This window comes from Sander lucioperca, chromosome 7 (assembly GCF_008315115.2).
Source record: "Sander lucioperca isolate FBNREF2018 chromosome 7, SLUC_FBN_1.2, whole genome shotgun sequence".
NCBI lineage: Eukaryota > Metazoa > Chordata > Actinopteri > Perciformes > Percidae > Sander > Sander lucioperca.
In genome coordinates this window covers 10,541,817-10,565,768 of record NC_050179.1, presented here as the reverse complement: position 1 = coordinate 10,565,768, position 23,952 = coordinate 10,541,817, and the positions used below count along the sequence as shown (strand labels likewise).

Genomic DNA, 23,952 nt, shown 5'->3' with positions numbered 1-23,952 from the left:
GAGAAACAGTCAATACAGTTCCTTTATTTCATACTGTAAAACCAGAATAAGAGTTGCAAGTAAAGAAGGAAGTTAAATTAAGTACAGTAACTTTAAATAATCCTCAATTACACTGGATTTGTCACTTGTCCGCGTAATTGTCATATTTTATTGTTCAAACTGTATCACGATTGATAATGAAAAAACATCACTTTAAATACCTGACAATCACTTTTTACAATTGTATATATAACGCCATACTACTGTTGTTCAAGACACTGCAAGGCAAATCAGAGAAATCCTGTGAGCACTAAAAAATCTGGCACAGAATCTGAAAAAACGGAACTATAACCCCAACACTAGGAAAAGATAAATCCCACACTATTAACTGGATTATAAAACCAAACAGATACAATCAATGTATGATGCAGAAGAGAGGGAAACACATCAGTCCTTGTAGGTACTGTGCAAAGAATAAAAGTTGTCATTTATGCAGATATGCATCAAGCCAGAGGTCGCCTGAGTGTTTCAGTGACCTAAAAAGAAAATGAGAACAAAAATACACACATATATCAGGCAAGCGGTTCATTATTAATCTTGTTCTGCAAGGGATTTATATTAAATTGTCACCTCATTTTGTCTTCATTATTCAGTCAGTTGCACTTTAGGTTCATTCCTTTGTTTTGTCAGACTGAATAATGTCTTATTTGTTTCGACAACCTCACCTTGTCTAATCCTGGCAGTAAATAATACTATAATAATACTACTATTATTTTTGGACTTACCTGAAAACATCAGCGAAGCCCTGCTGCAATGTTTTCACCTGGTAAGGAATCCCATGTTTCTCACACAGTGCACGGACCAGCGGGGCCACCAGGTGGTAGTTGTGGCGCGGCATTGTTGGAAACAAACTCCAGAGACAAAAGGAACAGAAGGCATCCATCAGCATAGCATAAAACATGTCTCAACAATTGTGTTTTAAATTTAAATAAATAATAATAACAATTTGAAGAAAATACTGTTCAGTACGATGAACCATGTTTCACCAAAAAAAATACAGCAAACAAGAACTTCAAAAGACTTTTTACAACAACACAGAAATGGCAATTCAATCACCCCACTTTCATTTTACTGGAAATAAAAAAATATTTTAATTTATGTTTTTACAAACTACAGAATAGTTGTATCTTTTTCCTGTCTAGTCTTCCCTTTAAAGTTTGAGTTTGTGTTTATTGAATTCATGCTCACAGTTAACTGAATAAAGAGCAGAATTTACATCAGTTTAAAACATAAAAAAGTCTGGTCTATATATAATATTATTTATTGAAGGCTCTGAGAACCAATTTTCTCAAGTCACCTTCTTACTATGAGTGAAGGTATCAGGGGCGTAGCACAAAATTCTGGGCCCTGTAGAAAAGCATTTTCTGTGGGCCCCTCACCGCATCCACTGTTATTCATTCTAGCGTCTTTTTAGGCCCTCCTCACATGAGGGCCCTGGGTACTCAGTCCCCTTTTCCCCCCCAGTCCGACGCCCCTGGAAGGTGTCATGAACACACTATTTTCTTAAGTGAGAACTATATTATTTAGATTTCTTTTTTTCTGTATTTGTCCGGATAAAGCAGATTTGATTGATGCGTTTTTGAGTGTTAGACTCTTAATAAATAATAAATAAACTGTGTTTTTTTCCAAAATATTTGGATTGATCCACACTTTGTCCTGCATACATTTCTAATGTAATGGGACATTTTAAACCAAGGTTGTTAAAATCATCTGCTATACTGTATGATGTTCATGCTGAGCCCGTCTCGAGTCGCTATTCTCTGGACTTGTGACTTGACTTGGACTCACGTGCTAATGACTTGGACTTAGACTCTGACTCAAGGATTTATGAAATCGGACTTGAGCATTAAAGAAATAGGACTTGGAAGTTTGATGAAGTTTCTGACTACTTTTATGTGTCTATAGGCAGTGATGGAGTACAAGCTGGATCCTTGATTTTTTAACTGACAGAATTCAGAGAGTGAGGGTGAATGGATGCATTTCAGGAGAATTAAGCTCATCTACAGGGTCCCCTCAGGGCTGTGTCCTTTCTCTGCTACTCTATATTCTCTATACTAATGACAACAGATTAATTTTGAAGTTTGCAGGCGACTCTGTCATAGTCAGTCTTCTTCATGCTGGTGAAAACAGCCATGGTCCTGTTGTTGATGAGTTCGTACAGTGGTGTGACAGTGCATTAGCCTACTTCAACTGAATGTAACAAAAACTAAGGACATGGGTATTGATTTTAGGCACAAGCCATCAACCCCTGAGAGTAGTGTCATCAAGGGACAGGTGGTAGACTTTGTCCCTTGATGGGGGTGGTAGACTTTGTAGTCTACCACCCCATCTCCTTCTGAATTATATGACTATGTTGTTTTTCATGTATTGTACCTTGCAGGAAAACCAATTGCCTTTATTTTTGGGGACAAAAATAAAGTTGAAAGTTCAGTTGAGTCCTGGACTCAAGTCCGATTTAAGTCGCTATCCTCTGGACTTGTGACTCGACTCAAACTCAGGTAATGGTGACTCATCGGGCTCGAACACTGGGGACTCGAGACTTAAAGGTCCAATATGTAATATATTTACTGTAATAAATCCAAAAATGAGATATTAAGGAAAACATGCTAAGTTGAAATACTATCTTTACTGACAACAATGCTAATGCCAGTATTTTTCTGGCCCATATGTATATATAGGCCAATATATTTATATACATTACAGTAGGCTATACCCACTTCAATACATTAGACTACACCACTGCCAGAGACGTAACAAAGCCCGGGTAAATATTGGAGATGTATTTGAAAGATGGAGACAGCTTAGAGCCCAAAAGGCTAAATTAAATTACTCCTGAACAGGTAAGCTAAGCATTAGCTTCAGGCTAATTTATCACAGCTACAAGGGATGGCCATTTTATGTCATTTCAACTTTCGTGTATTTTATATTTTTATATTTATATAGCTAGAGTACCCGAGTTGGTTAATCGCAACAACAATTGAGACACAGCCAGTAAAGTGATTCCGACTGGTCCTGACTAACAATGCCATGCTAACCCTGCTAACTGCTAACGTTACCCGGAGGACTAGGCAAGTGGGCCACTACTGTTTACAACGTGTAGCCTGTTCAGCAGCCGTAGCCGACAACATGTGAGTTATTTTAACCCAAGAGAAGAGGGCTGTAAATCGGGAAGAGAGGACCGTGAGGTTGCAGTTTGTTTAGTGATTGTTGCTGTAATTCTAAGCCAATATAGTGTGCTCAGCCTGGCAAACTCTGTGAACTTCGAGTCTGGAGAGGAGGGGGCGGGGGAGACGACTCTCTCCGGTATTTTGAATTTGTACTGCAGTAACTATTTTAAACACTAGCTGTCAGTATTACATATTGCACCTTTAATTCAGACTCAACAGTTGGTGACTAAACACTGTGCTGAGTAAAATATTGAATTATTTTGTACACATTTCTCTAAAATTTATTTATTTATTTAACATATCGTATCATTAAAAATGTTTGGATCTCTACTGGAATTAAAAATTTCAGAGAACTTTGATGAACTTGTACTGCCTTTTATATCTACAGAATTAGTATTTCTCATATTAGTTTCAAGAGTTCTCCTTAGACTCAACCATTCACTCACTGGTGTTCGATTTGAAAGTTGAGGTGTCCGCTGAACCAGTCGTTGAAGAGGGACTGCTTTATATTACAGGTGGCTTGTAACTAAAGTAGAGGATAAGACAAAAGATGAGGTTACACATGAGTAGCACAATGGCTGACTGTGGACTGTTTCATAATAAACCAGGTACCTGCATGGACAGCCAGTCCTGGTTCTTCTCGTGGTCGATGTCCATGGGCAGATGATTCATCTGAGTCACCCACACAAACCCGTGACTCTCCAAAAACCTGTCATTCATAACACAACACCTTAATCTTGATCTTTATAAAGGGTTTGTACATTGAAACTAATGGGGTTATTTAAGTTAGTATGTGAGTAATTTATGATTGAACTTTTCGATTGCCAGATTCACTGATGTTAATCCCTCTCCATCATAACTTTTTTTCTATTGAGCTCTTTACTGTAAGTTGTAGTGATAATGACTGCGTATCCTTGTGTGAGAAAGTGATAAGTGAGAGTGTGTGTGTGTGTGTGTGTGTGTGTGTGTGTGTGTGTGTGTGTGTGTGTGTGTGTGTTTGTGGTTTGATGGCAGTATACCATTATGGTACTGTAAGTATATGTCATGGTTGTTACCTGACGAAGCTGATGAACACCACTGAGCCAAACAGGCCAAACATGGGTATAGAACAGCACAGGTAGCGCAGGTAGTAAGACAAGGACCAAGCCAGATCCTTCAAAAGAAAGGAAGGTTAATATGACTCCCTGAAGGGCGCCTGGTTAGCTCACCTGGTAGAGCAGGTGCCCATATATAGAGGTTTACTCCTCAACACAGCGGCCGCTTTCAGCGTTGAAAAAAAACAAACTCATCTCTTATTTTTCCTTAGCCTACATGTGACCTGGCAAATATTAATATAATCTGCACTGTAACACTCAGAAGATGGCATCTTACCACCCAGTCGCGGCGGGAAATCATGGTGTGTATTATTTGAATGTGGAAGTAAACTGGAATGAGAAGCGGTGGTCCAACTAAAAGAGGGAAAAGAAAACCATTATTCCTGTAAAGTTTTCATAGTTTCACTCTTTTAAATGACTCCAAGAAACATACCGAGAAAGAAGTACTTGTGTTGGTGGTGATAGGGCATATATTTGATCTTTTTTATGCCATACTGCAACAGAGAGAAATAAAGAGTTAGAATTAGCAGTTGGTGAAAGATTTAATACTATATGTTTAAGAGCTGTTTTAGGAAATCAGTTACTTGCCTCCACTGGTTGAGTTGCTCCAACTACGAAGACGTGCAACATGTTGACATCAGGGTCCTTACTGAAGATGTTGGGTTTAGCGTGATGCTGGAAATGCCGGTGATTCCACCAGTTGGCAGACGCTCCCTGAAAAAAAAACCTTTAATGTCTGTGCAAAATTTCAGAAATAAATATGATTATGATACGATTGAGAATACCAATTACCTTCAAATGACCAATGACAAACTTGTGCAACAAGTGATTCCAGCTGGACTTCTTGAAGACAGACAGGTGGCCAAAGTCATGCTGCAGCCATCCAGCCTGCAACTACAGAAGATGAAGAGAAACCGGCATTGACTTACAGTTCGTCAACAACAATATGAGATAATGATGTTTGAATCACCTGAGTGGTTGCTAACATGACGGCGCTCAGAAAGGTCAGAGTCCAGCTAGTTCCCCAGACCCAGATGATCAGCCAGGCGAGGGCCTCCAGCAGAAGGATGTGACCCAGATGGAGGCAGAAGAACAAAGGCCGAGCTTGAAACAGACCCTCGCTCTCCACCTGCGCACGTAAAGTATGGAAATCCTGTATGATGGTTGCCTGAGAGCAGAGAAGAAGAAATAGACACGTCCTGTAAAGCTCAAAAGAATCAAAAATAAGGCATTCAGGCAGTTTGAGTTATTTAACAGCATTTAACAGCTAAAGAAACATGAGTGTCCAGATTATCAGATGTGCCTGAACACTGTAAGACTCATGAATAACAGAACTGTAAATGGTCTGACCTACTCCTTTTCCTCAGGTGTTTCTAAACATGGGATCCATCCTGCCATGTTGTCCCACTGACATTAAAGCTGCTACACAAGATATTTTTTATTTGAGGAGTCTGAGACGGAGCTCACATTTTTGTTTCGGTCGTGGCTGGGCTCTGTCGCTGCCAGCTCTCCAATCTGCAGCGGCTTCAGAAACTTTTGCACAAACTTTAAATCTGGATGAAAAGCAGTGAATGCCTCCTGTAAAACAGAAATGAAGGATCCTGTCAGTGACGCAGTAAACAAAAAAATAATAAACATTTGATCAGATGTGGAAGGAGCACTCAACCAATTTACTTAAGTGAAAGTACAGAAGTATTATAACAAAAAATACTCACAAGTGTCATAAGTAAAAGTACTGTTTCTGCAGAAATATGGCTCCTTTGAATGATATATTATCAGGTTTTTGATACTGATGCATCAGTGTGTATGCAGCATTTTAATGCTGGTTGAGGCAAAGCTGTCTTTACTACTTAATATAATATTTGTAGTTTAGTTCAGTGGTTCCCAACCTAGGGGCAAGGCCCCTACAAAGGGTCACAAGATCAATCTGAGGGGTCGTGAGATGATTGCTGGGACAGAAGAAGAAAAAAAATAAAGTTCTGCTACACAGATTTGTTTTCGATTTCAGACTTTTCTCTAATACTGTATATTATGATTTTCTTTTGTAAAATATTGGATAATTTGACCTATTTGAGGCTCAAACTGTTATTTAAATTAAACCATTTAAAAATGTAGATGAACAATGAATTAACAACTCAGAGATCTGAAATGTGACAAGTAGGCCCAACTATACACTGCTTTCTTTTAAATGAGTCACAAGCCAAAAGGGCCACTGGCTTAATATTTAAAATGTGTTGGATTTTAAAAGCGTAACATATGTTCCTTTTTGTCTCAAATAGAGATTTGACAACTCTCATTAGAGAACTAAATTGGGATCTTCAAAATTATTCATTATGGTTTCAATCAAATTAGTTGTCACTAAATGTCCAAAAGTCTAATGTCATGTTATTTGCAGGAAATAAAAAAATTTACAGTGAAAAAGTTAAACTCCATATTATTAATAAAGAAATAACCAAAGTTCATCAACTTGCTATCTAGGTATTCTGATTGATGATAAACTCTCTTGGAGAGAACATGTTGGTTTTGAGCCTTTGTACACAAACAATGTTGCTTAACATTATATTATAGCTTATTTTATCCTTATTTAACATACTGTAATATTGCGTGGGCGAGTAGCCTACCTCTAATACATATCTGTCCAAAACATTGTTGCTACAGAAAAAGTTCATTAGATTAGCAACCTTCTCCAAAGCTGTTACACCAAGTGCACCACTCTTTTTTAAGTTGCAGTTATTGACTATTTTTTACATTAACATTCTTCAAACCAGTATATTTGTGTTTAAAAACAAAATTAGGCTACCTTATAGTTATATTTTGCTAACAATTCACATTTCCGTTATTATCCAACTAGACAGGCTGATTATCTTCATCTTCCCTTGTACAAAAATCCCGGAGATAGTTCTCTATCAAATTTGAGTTGAGTTATTTTGTGGAATGAAAATTTACATTTAATGGATTCCTCTGTGTCATTGTCTAGGTATAAAATAGACTTAGAAATGCCCTGCTGTGTAAACCATGTGATTTTGGAAAAAAGATAACTCTTAATGAACTGTTGTTTTTATTGTAAACATGGTCATTATTTCTATTTCTCTACATGTTATTTTTTTATTACATCTTTATGATGAGTGTATTTTTGATTTTTTACGTCTACATTATTTTGCGTATGTACTTTGGTTGTGTTTTTTATATAAGCCGCTACAGGTTTCTACCACACCCTCACATGTATTTTTGTATTTCTTCAATTTAATTTATTTTTTATGTTCTGTGAAACAAATAAACTAAACTAAACTTATGTAAAATCTGAATCTAATCAATAACAACCCTAGCTGTCAGATAAATGTACTAGGGTAAAAGTACAACATCCCAGTAAGCACAGATACGTCGCCACGACGTATGCAAAAGATCGCTTCATCTGCAATTGATCGCGGGTCATTCTGAAGCGTCGTTTAATGAGCGTCTGAGCGTCTTATTTTGATGGAAATCTATACATCGCAGCAACGTATTAACTATGTCTGTTAGATGTATTACAAGTTCCTCAGTTGTTCGCGGGTCATTTTGGAGCATCGTTTAATGATCGTCTGGGCGTCTTATTATTGTAACCGAGCGTTTCTTAGCCTATATTGTCTAGACTCACTGTTTGGCTCTAAAATAAAGACATGGGCTTCCAGAACCAAGACGGCACTGCACGTCTCACTTTATTTTTCACAACACAGTCAATGGTCAGAAAATACAACGCTTTTTCCACTTCCCTTTTTCCCGTCAAAATAAAAAGCGCTATGTTTACTATAATTTCCTCTTAAGCTTCAACTGAGAGGTTACACAATACAATCCCTTACATTATGATGGAAATCTATACATCGCAGCAACGTATTAACTATGTATGTTAGATGTATTACAAGTTCCTCAGTTGTTCGCAGGTTATTTGGAAGCATCGTTTATTGAGCGTCTGGGCGTCTTTACTGTACACTCACTGTTGATGTGATGGACAGTGGATCTGAATTCTGCCCAGCAACATATTCGCGCCACAGTCGATAAAGGAAGGAAAAAAAGTTGCCAGTCTATAAGGGTTAGGATGGATACTGCTTCGTCGCTGCTGTCAAACCCCATGGTAAGCACTATTTCATCTTAACGTAACGTTAATACAAATATTTCGATGTTTTCTCATGTGGAAGTTGGTGTTCATCTGACAAATAACAATATGTGTTAGTAAGTTACGCCATGTCATGGTTTAAAGTAACTTTAGAGCCGTTAGATCAGGCTAACATCGCACTAGCCGCCCTTTTTTAGCAGGGCTCCAGACTAACTTTTTGCCTTGGTCCACTGGTGCGCCTAACTTTTTTTATTTAGGTGCACCAGCACAAAATGTAGGTGCACCCAAATTTTTCCTCGTGTCGCCATTAACGCCACAATTTCAAGGTCACCTTTTTATCATGCTCCATATACATTCATATATATATATTATGTCCAGTATTGGTCAAGTTACTTGGAAATAGTAATTAGTTACTGATTACTGATTACTTCTCCAAGAAAGTAATCCAGTTACTTTACTGATTACTTATTTTCAAAAGTAATTAGTTACTTTACTAGTTAAGTTACTTTTCAAAACTATGATGCACGACCTGAATAAAACAGTGGAAATTGGCAGCATGTCCTCGACAATATAGCCAGCGACGAGCTTCTTCAGTTCAGCGACACTAAGTCCTGTCGCTTTTAAGTCTATTTTCACCTGTTTAGCACGAGAGGGGCCCTCGGAGGTTTGCCCGGTGGAATTGGATGTAGCCGCAGCGGTCATGTCAGTTGGGGGTTCAGATTTTTTTTTCAGTGAGTTTCACATTCCTGTGCCGGCTTGCTAGGTGCTTGCTCAGATTTGAGGTGGAATTTTTCGCTGTAGATAAAACTTTTCTTCCCACACAGAGTGTACAGCGGACGCTGATGTTTTTGTCACCTTTAACCGAGTCAAACTCAAAGTAATGTCGGTACTTCCAAGCATTAAACACTGCATGGTCCTGCTCTCTCCCGCGCTCCATGTTGTCTCTTCTTCAACACTACACATGTCGGTGTTTACCACTGACATCGCGGCGCACGGTCTCACGAAACAAAATCACGGTTAAGTAACGCAGTAACGCAGCCTGCTTACGGGGAAGTAACAGTAATCTAATTACTGTTTTTGCAATTGTAATCCCTTACTTTACTCGTTACTTGAAAAAAGTAATCGAATTACAGTAACGCGTTACTTCTAACGCGTTACTGCCCATCAGTGATTATGTCAATTATTTTAAACAAGAATAAGTAGTTGGTACATATTTTTTTTTATTTGAAGCACAATTATACTGTACTCAAAGTCTTATAGCAGGTCCCCCCTTGCTGTCAAATGCCCCTCAGATGGCCAACACCTGTAATCTGGCCTTCTTCCCCTTTGGCCTTGGCTAAACCAGCTTGCCACACTCCCTAGCATCAAAATTCTCCAAACTGGGCCCCTCCACACTGATTCTTATCAGATCTTCCACTAGTCCAGGACTAAAAATCATATCTCTGTATTTTTTTCGGCTGAATGGCGATACACAATATATATCTCTATCTCTAATATATAAATTTTTACAAAGTGGGCTAAATGTTCAGTTTTAAGTCAAAGCCACTTTTCACAAGCTCTTTTATTAAAACAGATGTGATTAAAATAAAATGCAAAGACAGGGTTTCCTGCCCAATTTGAAAATATACAGCCGCAACACATGTAAATTATCTGAAATAAATAGCCTGGGATATATTTAAAAAATATCTCTGAGAAAGCTCCTTCACTTGTTTTCAACAACAATAACAGACCCGGATAGCCCAGTAGCTCATATAGGGAGAGAGGGGGAGTACGATGGACTGAAGCGTATGCTACTCACAGAGTACAGTCCAGCACGGGTCAAATGCGCTTTGGCGGGTCAGTGGCGTTACATACGTCTTGTGTATGAAATGTCTGTATCGTCCCTGGCTGCGCTGCATTTTTATGAACTATGATAATAGAGCTCAACAGTCCCACCCACAGCGGGTTCCGGAAGTAAAAATACAATGCAATTTCTCCATTGACAAATTGGAGTATAAGCCATAAAATGGTAACCGTCGATGGTAGACTTAAAACCAGCATGCCGACATGACTCAGCCATTGCATATGCTCATATAGACAAATCATGGGGCACTACCCTTGTTTTGAGATAAATGTCTTTTATTCGCGATGTCTTGGATAACTACTTCATTACCCACAATCCTGAAAAATCCCACAATCCCACAGTGATGACTCTGATTGGTGGAACTCATGCTGGTGAGGGGTGTCAGTACCCGATCTCTGCTGCCTGCATGATCCGTCACGAGGATTTACGACACTGCACGAATCACGATCTGTGTGTCACGCTTCTGACGTTAGCCTCTGCCGGGAAGCTAACGTTAGTTTAGCTAACAGCTAATTCGGATAACAGCTAGCTGACAGCTTGATTCAGTCTAAAATAACGTTAACTCAAACTTAACACTGGGTAAAGCTGTCTACAGCTGAGGTAACAGCCGTTATATATGCTAACGGTTATTTTCAGGTTTTATTTTGAGGGTCTTTTAAAGTTATTACATGCTGTCTCAGCTAGCGGTTAGCCAAATTAGCTGTTAGCTAAACTAACGTTAGCTTCCTTTGTTCAGTGGTGCGCGGTGGCTTATCGGATGAGTATTTCCTTCGCTCTGAGATGACGATAGGTACACAGTCTTGTACCTTTGACTTCTTGGGGATTTTCTGTTCGTTTTCTGTTCTGTTCGTAGCGAAAACACTGGTACCAATCATAGACTGTATATATTAGTGGACAGCGCATCCGGTTCAGCAAAATGCGGCAAATGTGGAAGTGCCTTAAACCTGCATTCTATCTGAATTCCAGCAGGAGGCGACACGTGCGGTTGCAAAAAGGAGGTCGGTTTCTATAGAAGTCTATGGCGAAATGACCCACTTCACACTTGATTTATTACCTCAGTAAACATTTCAATTAAGAGTTTATGGTCTCAATCGCTAGTTTTAAGTCTTCTGCAACACAGAATGATGTTCATTTTTTGAATTATGGTCTCGTTGATTTTAAAATCGGCGATAAAGCAGGGGGTGTTTTAGGGCGTGGCTATGATGTGATTGACAGTTCGCGGCTTGTCAATCATGACAGAGGTTTAGCAAAGTTTATCCATGGCACGTAAACTTTATTTTGGGGGTTGACCAGCTTTCGTCTTCGTGACTGTGACACTTGGTCGCCTAATAATGTCTCGTTCAACGTTCGGTTGTACAACAAGACATTCAAAGGAGTCGGCAGTTCAGTTTTTCCGGTAAGTAACGTTACATTTTGTTTTAATACTGTTTTTCGTTAGCCAACGTTAGCATCCCAATTAATATCAGTTAGCTAGCTAGATTGCACCTTGCTAACCAAGCTAGCGGGCTAACTAATAACGTTATGCAGACCAGACCGTATAAACGGATTAAAATATATATATTTAACGTTACAGTCGTATACAGTAGGTATGCACAACGGTCTCGCCGGTGATCTGTGTTTAACCATATGTGATGTTATTGCTAATCGATCCGCATATAATGGCAATGTTAGCTTAAAGTCAAAGCCTGATATAGCTAACGTTATAGTGTAAATTCATATAAACCCTATTCGTACGGGATTAGAATCATTTTGAGACCGCGTGTGATTTAGAAAGTTTCGTTTAGTTAGTTTCGTGTGGGGCATTCGCACGGGACAAGCAGAGACTGCTTTAACTTGAATATACTGAAATATATGTACCCCGCCCGAGAGTTGGGCAACGTTACCCGGAGGCGCCCGAAGGACAGGCACAGACACCCACACAGCATCACCATCACCCTCACCTTGGACAAAGCCGCGCTGGAGCGCGTCGACGGACAGGGCAGTGGGCCAGAATATCCGTTTTTGCGATAAAATGTCCCACATGAAAAAAAAAATATATATATATATATATATATATATATATATATATATTACTGTAAAGTTACATAAGTGTTCTATCTTGAAAAATCTTCAGTTCTGCAGCCAAATGTATTGTATAAAGCACCAGGTTCAATATACTCCAAAAATCTTTTCTCAAAATTCTAAATACATTGTTTCAGACTGTTAATGTACCTAACAAGCATGCTGTTGCAGGAGTTATTAACCACTGTTGTTGATGCTGTTACACTGATGTCTTTCTTCCACTTACTGTAGTTGTGTCTGCTAATCTATTTGAAGACCTTCTGTCAGCACATTAATCTGTTTTAAGATGAGTCACATACATGTTACAATCTATATTTACAAATTCTGTTTATTACTAAAATGTACATATCACTAAAAAAGTGTTGCGTACAATACACATTGTCTAAGATAAATTGAACATGTAGGAGTATGTTTACTTAATACTGCATGTCCTCAACTGAAGCATACCTTTATGTACAAGCTCATATATTAATATAATTCATTGTGATCTACCATGCCTTAACTACATGTTTGTCTTTTACAAAGGTATCCACCCTGAAAACTGAATGACCAGAGCCTACAGAAGGAAGACCTGGTGTATAGAGCAGCGTATTTGGTGCCAGTCATCTTGTTGTGGAAAACAGATTTCATTGACCACATCCGAAGTTCTCAAATGTGTTCAGATTATAACGATGCCAGAAAATCATTTTTGGTTCAGCTTCTTCTGCTGAAAGGACAGACCAACTTTTAGCACTTTAGCAGTCATTGGTATTTAGAGGTTCAAAATGTGAGTCCTGTAATAGATGTGTCCTCTTGTGTTACTGTTAGGCCTGCTGCTCCTAGGTAGCTTCTCTGTCTCTCCTCCCTCCCTCTCTCTGTCTGTCTCTCCTCCCTCCATCTCTCTGTCTGTCTCTCCTCTCTCCCTCTCTCTGTCTGTCTCTTATTGCAGGAGAGGAATCTAGAGTGTGGGAGTCTGTGTTCCAACTGCCTCTCATCTACCACAATCAACCAACAATTTGTGATAATACTTTTGTTATAATGAATTTGCAATAACCCTACACAGATTAAACAGCACCTAGTGCATTTTCAATTACCTACTAAACACTTGACTATGTATGTCAAAATAAATATGTCTATAAATTAATCTAAAAGGATTTTGGTGAAGTGTTTTCATGGTGATTAAAATTGACAAGTACATAAAGACACACAAGAAAAGCACAAACTACATTTCCCTGATCCTTCTTTGTCAACATTCATGTATGGTAACATTTAAGAAATCATATTTATGTTGATTAAAGCCAAAATAGACACTTTTAATCTATTACAAATTCTATCAAATTACCAATGTCGCCTTGTATGACTACAATATTGTGTATGTTCCTATAGTTACTTCAGAAAAACAACAAATGTAGCTTTAGAAAGACCTTTATTTCACATTGAAATGGGCATTAACTTCAAAAACTACATAAACCACAAATAATACTGGCAATATTTTTAAGATTATGTTAAATTGATGAATTAAAAAATGTAGTTCACCTTTTACAATCCAGTGTAAATTCCACACATAAAACACTGCTGTGGGTCAAGGTAAAGGCAAACTTAACTGTCACAAGACATGTATGCATAATAAAAAGAGGTAGTTGAATCACTGGTGCCACATTGTTAATTACAGTAGAAATGGTTGACATTACAAACCACAATATAAAAATATAGCTTAACATATAAAGCTTAAAGCACTTGTGCAGCACTCTGTTCAGTCAAGTCCAAATGCCTGGGTAAAGAAATAAAAGCTGCCTTTACAATTACAGTGAGCATAGTGTGACAGTCTTTTGGTTGTCTGTAATGCACAGTGGAAAAAGAAAAAAAAACCTGCGAGCCTTGTCGATCTTCCCCGGATTGTTAACAGCCCTCCACCTGCATCTCTGGGTGATGCCAGAGAAAATGGACTTACTTCTGAGGCATTAGGTGGGTGCACATGCCATCGTGGCTCTCCACACTCCTATTTGTGAAAGAAAGAGAGTCATCAATTTCCATTTGAGCCCCTCATAGTTAAATATATATGCACACTAGCATGTAACTGTACTTCATTAATTATCGGGGGAGAATACAGATGAATCAAGAACAGTCTATTGTTCTTTAGTGTAACTTTAATTTAGTTAAATGAGCTTATTTCTGCTAACGTTAGCTCTTAAAAGCATGTAAAGGCTAAATGTGCCAACCATAGACTGATGGAGCAAACAGTAGCAAGACATTATCAGTGCATTATGGTTGTTACAGTTAACCAAACGTTATAAGAAACTTGGTTATACATCTGCTAATACTTAGCGTTAGATAATGATAAGCATTGACAATCCCCGTTTTGCATTTCGCTGACACTACGTTTAAATTAGGACAACGTAAACTTCGATTTGCAGAAAATTAACTAACATGTTTTACCATAAGTGGCTAGCTAACGTTACAGACAATTTACATGGTAACTTCAGATACATTTACTTTACAATGTGACTCATCTTATATGCAATATAACTACTGGACAAAGATATATTTAAAACCTAGCGAAGCTATATCTTACCTCGAATTATGTATACTAGCTTTCACCAGCAGTTGCATCCAGATTGCCAAAAAAAAACAGTCAGACACCGCCCAACAGTCTATGGCTCCTCCCTCTCTCCGTCCTCTCGTCTAAAAACGTCACATCCGCAACCAGGATGGCTGCGCCCATAAACGCAAACTCGACGACGGATAACTGATCTCCACAAACCAATGGGTGACGTCACACATGCTCTGTCCATTAATATATACAGTCTATGGTACCAATACAGGTTTCCCTCTCATACTTAACAATATAAAGCTGTGTTAACAATTACAACTGTAGACAAAGTCAGCAGTTTGGACCGGCGGCACTGTGTCTGTCTGCATGTCGCAGGTGGGCCGTGTGTGAGTGATTGGGGGCGGGGCTGCGCGGAGGAACGAGTGCGGTGCGAAAAAAAATCGTGTCAGTTGGTCATCCGGATGAGTTCAAAAAATGTAACTCTTGCGAAAGGCTACGGACGGTTCCTATCCGACAATTCCAGCGTTGCTATGGTACTGATAAACAAACCTGCTAATGCTAATTAGTTAGCTAGCAACAGACATCGAACTATTGACATTATACCGCTATATCACATTTAACCAACGTGACATGTCAACGTCCTGGGCAACTTTTCTCCATGCAGCAGCCTTTCTATTTATATCTGTATAAGAGAGGTCATAGAGAATTGTACATTCAGACACTTATCAGTCGTTCTAGTCTCTCTGCCATTTTTGTGAGTCGCTTCCGAAGCTTTTCAACGGTGTAGTACGACGTCCGTTGGGGGCGTATTGCGTTTTACGGAGCTGATTTCAACTGCCAGTGTGAAGGCGGCAAATTTTGGTCGCATATGCGACCAAATTGGTTGCACTCTAGAGCCCTGTTTACATTCATTTCAAATTAAAATATCCGTGCTCTAGTTAGTTATGTACTAATCTGACTGAATCTGAATGTACAGTTAACGTTAGCTAGTATGTCAGTTGCAGTACAGGCCAGTAACGTTAGCTAACGTTAGGCTGCTAGATAGCTAATTACCCGATATCCCTTAACGTTAATTTTAGCTAGCTAGCTAGCTAGCTAACAGTAACTGAGTGCCGCACCTCAGTCATACTTTGCTCATATCGGTTAATTAGATTTTTTTTGGCTTAAATGGAACTGAACCTCAACTGGGAACATTTAAAGCTGAAGACTTGTTATATAATCAAAATGTAAAGGTAAATTCTGCATGTAGCGTTAGCTAGCTAGCTAATCTGCCAACTAACGTTAAATCATATTTAAAAAAGGTGAAGTGTGTCTGTTTTTATGTTGGTATGACATCATACCAACATAAAAACAGACACACTATACATTGTATAGTGGAAGATCAGAAAACGTGGGCAGGAGTTGGGAGAAAAGGCAATGCAAAGATGAAGGACATCATACCACAATAATAGTTGTGTGTATAAGCCTGATCAACAAGTGAAAAGAGTCAGGTATGTTATTGTCACATTAGTTTGTTGCTTGATGCAAATTACACACCTGTAATCCGAATCTATCTAGTATTTGAACCCCTGTGTGTTCAAGGGTTCCTAGACTTTCTCTATCTACTACATTGTAGTTGAATTATTAATTACCTCTGTATATTAATCTCTTACAGATAAGAGGACAGAGTTTGAAAACTGATTTGACGACCACTGCTGAATTGGCCTGCTCAGAGAAAGAGGCACTAATGTTCCCAGAAAACAGGAAGCCAAAGAAGAAGACCTACACAGACTTTGAAATGGGTAGGTAATAAACTATTATTAAATCATATCCATCTATCAACAGTAAATATTTTAACCCTTTGGAAGTTGTACTTAGGTTACATTTTGTATTCAAATGTAACCCTAACGTGCAGTGAAGGAGAGATACCACACGTCCTTCCTGCTGCTGTCAGACTTTATAATCAACACTGCTCCAAGTAGACCACACACACCATATGTGACAATTTACTCACGTGCAACATCGATGTACACCTTATTATGCAATATCAATAACTACTCTGTGCAATACTGTGAATACCGTGTTATTACATTTTTTGTCTGTATACTTAACTGTTTGGACTGCTTTATTCTTGCATTTTTACTGATGCTTTTGTCATTGCACTTTCCTTTTGGTACAGTATCACTGAAAATGTCCACCCCTGTGGGATTAATTAAGGATCTTATCTTATTTTAAATTTTTATATGTTTGTATTTTTCAGATCTCTCAATTGCCATGATGACCAAGATATTCAACGGGGAAATGTGGAAAGCTGCCATATTCCCAGTCATTACTTTGCCAAATCATCTGTGGTAAGTTTACAAAAATCGTAATTGAAAATGGGAGTAGGAAGTAAAGAGAGGACAGCATAAAATGCCACCTCTGGTATCAAAAGTAAATACTTTTTAAATAATTGTGATTACTATGAAACCTTGATGTTAGCCCTTTTAGAGAGAAAGTTATGGTATATTTTATGGGACAATGTATAACATGCTATTTAAAGCTTTCATTTACAAAGTGATCTAAATACATATTGTCAGAATGGCACTTTAACAGCAGTTGTGGCTAGATGGGATACAGATACAGGTACAGTTAAGTGTAGGCACCAAAACGACTAGTTAAATTCAGGAAACAGATCGTGGTTTGAATTAAAACTCTAGAGGAACGAAACACACGTTTTCCTGGGTGAAAGTATAACCAATATATTAGTCTAGATTTCGCGGGATTTTTGCGTAACTTCTGGTCGTAGCTGTCCCTTCTACCGTAAACAGCCCACCTGTTGTGGATCTTGAACTTCATCCAAAATGAAACTGCACAGACTGCAGCCCCCCTACTGACCAAATGGCCTTACTGTTCAATTTATATTGAAAGGCTGAATTGGAGCTTCTGAGGGAAATTTAGCAGAGAATTTAACTACGTTAACGACATTTGGCTTGCCATATTCTACCGGTCTTCTATTCACATCTGCAAAAAAAATATATAACTCAACCACTTCTTGAAAACAAAGGGAGAAGAAACAAAAAATAAAATAAAAAGAACTTCCATGCATTAAAAGATACTTCTTCGAATAATGCACAAAACCCAAATCTTTTGTTCTTGTCGCAGCAGCACCGAGGAATCCTACTTTCCTGAGTACGAAGCCGGCCATCAAGGACTTCCCAGAGTGGCAACAGACTGGAGCAGAGGCTGTAGCAGGGACAGCCTTTTTTTTTTGCTACTGAAATAATTGACATTATGATAGACAGTGGACAATATGGTGTGACAATTAGTTTTTGTTCTCCAACATGTACACACTGCTGTTGTGAAGCAAGGATATACAGCTCACGAGTGTGTAGTCAAAAGAGAGAAATACTGTATATTTCAGCGACTCCTACAGATTAAGAAAATAATGAATTTTCTTAATAAATAAATGTTATTCTTGGCTCAATTGTTCAGTGTCTTTGGGTTCAAATAACATTACCATGAACCCATAGGCATCAAAAAATTGAGAATGTGGCGTTTTTTAATACTGAAACAGGGTGCGTTTGACATCCTGTTGTGTGCGCAAGCGCCTTTTTATTACCACGCGTTTACAGACACGTCTCTACTGATTGGGTATTACCTGGAACACAGACAATAATCGAGAGACACACCCACCAAACGAGAGAAAACATAACTCAAGCCGTTGCACACTGTTCCCAGGAAGGTGCGTGCCCCAGCTCTTTGCCTGAGGGAAGCCCACAGTCTCAGACTTTAAAAAACACTGGTTTAAGCTTTTAATAGTGTTTTTTTACATTAGCCTTTAGTATAGACCACAGTAGGATGATTATCCCAAAATCTAGCTACATACAAGAATAGCTTTTAATGTGTTACATTGTGCTATTTTCTATAATAATTTGAACTTGTGTAAATTGTCTTTGAGTACCCTGAAAAGCGCTTTATAAATAAAATGTATTATTATAAGTAATTGTGTATGATTTATCTATCTTACTTTAGCATTTCAATTTAGTAAAGATATTTAAAGTAATTTCGTGTGACCTAATACCAGTTTTGTTAATTGGGTTAATGCAGGATCAATTGATCGGCACATCTTCCTGACATCTGTACTACGTATAACAGATGTCAGGAAGATGTGCCTGAGACTGCATCTGTAAGATGTATAGTAGATGTTAGAACGATGTATAGCCTATGAGCCCGCATCGCGGCGACGTATATACTGTCTATGGACGTATGTGTGCTTACTGGGTTGTTCCTCGGAAATGTGGTGGAGTAGAAGTGTCAAGTAGGCCTATACATGAAATGGAAATACTTAAGTAAAGTAGCTACCTCAGAAGTTATATTTATATTCAAGAAAATAATAATAATTAAAACAATATACCGTGGCATCCTCTCCAGCATAGTGGCTGATGACTCGAATCCCTCCTGGGTGTCTTTTGACCCACTGTGTGATGTTGTAAACCTTTCGATTGATCACCAGCCACTGGTCATTCCGGTTGCAGTGGCTCTGCACCTCCTCCCAGGTGTAGACACCAGCAGCTCGCCCGCTGATCGGCTCTTCTGGCTCAGTCAGCTGGCCTCCACCTCCCATCCTCACTGCTGTCTCTGGCCTGGGTCCACCTGCACACTAAAGGGCCAGTCAGCAACAAACTTTGACACCTGGATGTAAAAGGAAAAATAAGTTGTGGTTAACGCCTCTCTAACAGTGTGCAGTCACAGACTGTGCAGAGGGAGCAGCACTCCTACTGGCTGATTTGTTGTAACACAAGTGAAGTCAGACAAAGAGCAGAGCAACACCTTCACTAATAATTGAAGATGAAATCTGACAACAAGCTGGGGGCTGTTGGTGAAGCAGGGCGGATTTCCACATGTGAGCATCATTTGTCTGTATCGACATAGGCCTACACCATAGGCGCCGAGTGCACATCCTCATATTATAAAATACTGGAAAGCATCTATAGCCTGCAAGTGCGTTTTGTGCGACTATTTGTTTTTTACAGCAGCGCATAAGCAATACTACGTCGCAGATGCGGTTATCGTGTAAAATAGGACATAAAACAGACACATCAAACCACAGACCGTCTATCGATCAACGTTAATCGTCTGTATATTAATTAGGTGGACAAAAATCGCAGATAGCGGGCGGAAGGCAGTATAGGCCCGCTAGGAAGATTAAAAATAGTTCACACTTACAGTATCCAGATTTTGGCTACTCTCCCCGGGTTTCAGTCACATTAACACGCCGGCTCACTTTATTTGCTCTCGTTCCGTTCAGAGCCATGTTATATAGTAATCATCCCAAAAAAATGTTCTCTTGTCTTGCCTAAAATGTTCACGGACTCATTCACCCACTCATTCACTACAAATTCCGAGCCGATCATTCGAGGGTTTCTGGGCCAATCGGTGTACAGTATATCCTGGACCACTGGCTGATGTGCAATAGGCTCAACAAGCAGCTCGTCTGAATATCACACAGTCTCGTCTGTGCGCTCACACGGAAACAGTCGCCTCTACAGAATCCTCCATTAGGCTACATATTTTTATATTATAGGCCTAATGCACCGTCTGTTACAATATTCTATCTATCTATCTATGGTGGAAGTTTAATATTTTATTTATTTATTTTGCAAACGTTGCAAAGTAGGTGACTACTTTTCTCTACTTTGATGTAAGCACAGGTGTAGCACACAATTCTGGACCATGTTCATAACATGGTCCAGAATTGTGTGCATTGTGTGCATTCTCAATGAGCGCCTCATCCACGGTCATTCATTCTGATATTTTGTGGGCCCTGACTCAGTCCCCTTATCTCCCGAGTCCGACAGACGCCCCTGGTTGTAAAACATGAACATGAGCAGTTGCTAAATGTGCAAATAAGTGTTAATTTACGGTTCATAATGTTTTGCGTTTCCCACATTTAACTGCTAAACATTTGCATAAACTTAGCAAGAAAACAACAAATATTGGCCAATTTCAATACAACATACTTTTATAGATATGAATAAGAATCTTAAATGCATTTTCTTGTGTCAGAGCATTAATCAGCTTCTTAAAATGTTTGACTTCAACAGGACTATAGTGACCAGTAAACAGAGCCAGCACAGTCAGCAGAAATATAACTGTATTTTAAGCACATGGTGGTTGCCATCTCTTGAACTATGTTTTTTACATCCTGAAAAAAGGAGACTGGTAAGTTTAGTGTGATATATTATTATATCTTACGTAATTGTTAACAACATATTATTAAATTAATGTGTTGCAGTTCTTTCTTTGACCAGCAGATGCTGCAGATGTGTTCCTATAATCAGACACCTTCCTTCTCCACATTTAACCCCGAGGATGCAACAGCAGGTATCCTTACAGTGTTGTCTGTCATCATCCAGAAATACATGCAACAGTGTAATACAACCCAAATGTAATGTTTGATTATTAAGGATTTGCTCTTGATGATGGAAAACAACCATTAAAGTTTACATTTGTTTTAGTTTTTTTATTGTTTCGTTGTCTTACCATATGTTTCCCATGCTACTGGATCATGCAGAGCTTCTGCATCTGCATTCAACACATTCACCTCAGCAGTCACATCCATTCACCGCCCGGGGTCTCTGTCTGTCTGTCTGCTGCTTACAGTCCATTGTGTCATTTCAGGGTCATTTGAATGCGATGCAGAAATTTGCAAATCAGCTCTTTTGGTCCTCAGCATATCAGACAGGATTATCCTCAAGCAGGGTGCGGCCTGTCTCCCTGTTTGTCCGCTTCTTCTGCCACAGCTCATCAGGGTGACAGAAGCGCTCAACATCTGACCCCAGCAGCTTTTTTAGGCTTTTCTTCAGTATTACAACCAACAAAACAGGCTGCCCATCAGAAAACATGTCTGCTATTGTCAAAAATTCAATAAAGTAAATAAGTAGGCCTATATATAGTACAATTTTCATGTATTGGTACTTGGTATTAGTATTTCTATTTTGGGAGAATTTCTACTCTTCTGCATTTCAAATCAACTTATTGAACTTTTTACTGCACTACATTTATCTCATGGCTGAAACTTTATAGTTGATTTTTAAGATTAATATTTTACATTCAAAACATGTAAGGACTTCATTAAATATGATGCATTGTTGCAGATTAAACAACAGTACATTAAGTAGTTTCAGTCTATGCACCACCTACACCTGAAGCAATAATACTATTAACACGTTAATGCATTCGCAATTTTAAAAGAGATGCTATTTACAATGCACACTTTGATCTATTATGTACATACATATTGCTGACAGTACCTTAGTGCTGGAAGAAGTATTCAGATCTTTTACTAAATAGCAATATTTACAATGTAAAAATACTGCATTACAACTAGACTGTCCCACACTCAGAAGTAGAACTGAAGTAATTTACTGAAGTAGTGCATTGTGTGTTTTGTCTGTAAAATATTAATCTGCAAAATAGCTAGTTACTAAAACATCCAAATAAATGCAGTGGAGTAAAAAGTACAATATGTCCCTCTGAAATGTAGTGGAATTTAAGTAAACTTACTGAAGAAGAAAAATGGAAATCCCCAAGTAAAGTACAACTACCTCAAAATTGTACTTTAGTATAGTACTTGAGTAAATGTACTTAGTTGTAGTATACTCTTAGTATGCAGTTGTAATAGAGTAATTTTACACAGTTATAACTAGAAAAGGATGTTAATATTCATCCACTGGATAAAGTTAGCTTGTGCTGTAACTGCTGTTGCCCTTTTTATTTAAAACTTGCTCTGGGCTCATCCAAATTGTGGAGCTATTTTGAGCCACAGTGTATGAATATATTTTAGTCGTGTCACATTCCTGACAATCTGAACTGCACATTAGTAGGTTTTGTTATTTATCTTACTATCTGAGGTGGTGAGTCATTAAATTCTGTAGATCTATAAGAAATGTTTTACTTTGTTATAAGCATTTGGTGAGACTTTTACTCCACACTGCTTATCGGTTGTTTACTATTGGTTCTCAGACTGAACACTGTGAAGGTTGGCAGCAGTTTACAGGTTATTTTTGTGTCCGTTTTGTATGAGCAGAAAGTCTCATGGAGGCTATCGTCACAGCTTTTTAATAGGTCTATAAAAACCTGCTGTAGCTGAAGTCTGGAGTGTTTGATACAAACCTGCACTAAAGTTACCAACTGTGGTGATCCAGGAGACTGTGTGATGATTACTATTTTTTTTTGTACACTGTGTTATGTATCATTATGTATTTACAGCTGTGGAACAAGTATTTAGATCCTTTAGTTGGAGTAACATTACAACAATATAAAAATACTCTGTTACATACAGAAGCGTAGTGCTGCCATGCCTGACAAAGAAAAAACGTATCAGTATCACGTTATTACATGAAAATGTTATTGTAATAATGATGTTTTTCATGTTATAACAAGATATTTTCATGTTTTAACAAGATATTTTCACGTTATTCCAACATACAAACTTATCAAGTTATAACAAGAAAATGTTCTTGTTATTACAATATACTATTTATCACGTTATAACGTGAAAACGTTCACGTTATAACAATAAATTATCACGTTATTACATGAAACTTTTCACTTTTTCACGTGATAATATTTTGCAGATTATCCATCCGCACAGCATGTCTTCATTCAAACAGTTTCATGTTCTAATAAGAGAAAGTATCACGCTATAACGTGAAACGTAACATGTTACAATACTATAAATTATCATGTTATAACGTGAAAAGTTTCACATAATAATGTGATAATTTATTCTTATAACACGAAACCTTTCATGGTATGACATGATAAATAGTAGCTATATTGTAATAACAGGAAAATGTTCTTATTATAACTTGATTTTGTAATAAGTTTGTATGTTGTAATAATGGGAAAATAGCTTGTTCAAAGGGAAAAAATATCTTGTTATTACAATAAACTTTTCACGTAATAACGTGATACTGATACGTTTTTCTTTTTCAGGCATGGCAGCACTACGCTTCCATAGTTAGGCCTACAAGTAAAAGTCCTGCATTCAAACTGTTACTTTAGTAAAAGTATCATCAGTAAATATACTTCAAAATCAAAGTTCTCATTATGCAGAAAAATGGCTCCTGTCGGTGTTATTGGATTATTTTATTGATCTCTTT

General features: G+C 38.2%; 1 protein-coding gene and 1 long non-coding RNA gene across 5 annotated transcripts; one reads left to right on the top strand and one right to left on the bottom strand.

The window, feature by feature from the left end:
• Positions 1 to 4: 4 nt before the first annotated feature.
• LOC116038812 (fatty acid desaturase 2-like) lies at positions 5 to 20,278 on the bottom strand. Of its 4 annotated transcripts, none has more exons than XM_031283490.2 (13): positions 20,012 to 20,277; positions 19,200 to 19,477; positions 5,768 to 5,878; positions 5,271 to 5,468; positions 5,093 to 5,194; positions 4,889 to 5,014; positions 4,734 to 4,794; positions 4,578 to 4,654; positions 4,262 to 4,359; positions 3,819 to 3,915; positions 3,653 to 3,732; positions 765 to 890; positions 5 to 515 (listed from the first exon to the last, which is right to left on the bottom strand). In XM_031283490.2, the coding sequence occupies exons 2-13, from the start codon at positions 19,407 to 19,409 to the stop codon at positions 464 to 466; spliced, it is 1,338 nt and encodes a 445-aa protein (XP_031139350.1). In that variant the 5' UTR covers positions 19,410 to 19,477; positions 20,012 to 20,277; the 3' UTR covers positions 5 to 463. The 4 variants fall into 4 exon arrangements, with proteins under 4 accessions (XP_031139350.1, XP_035858566.1, XP_031139349.1 ...); XM_036002673.1 differs by having other exon boundaries at positions 19,200 to 19,445; positions 20,012 to 20,274; XM_031283489.2 differs by having other exon boundaries at positions 19,200 to 19,423; positions 20,012 to 20,217.
• LOC118495378 lies at positions 8,131 to 18,264 on the top strand. The gene is made up of 5 exons (XR_004897757.1): positions 8,131 to 8,408; positions 16,199 to 16,314; positions 16,479 to 16,605; positions 17,064 to 17,154; positions 17,948 to 18,264. It is a non-coding gene; the product is annotated as an uncharacterized LOC118495378 (long non-coding RNA).
• Positions 20,279 to 23,952: the final 3,674 nt, after the last annotated feature.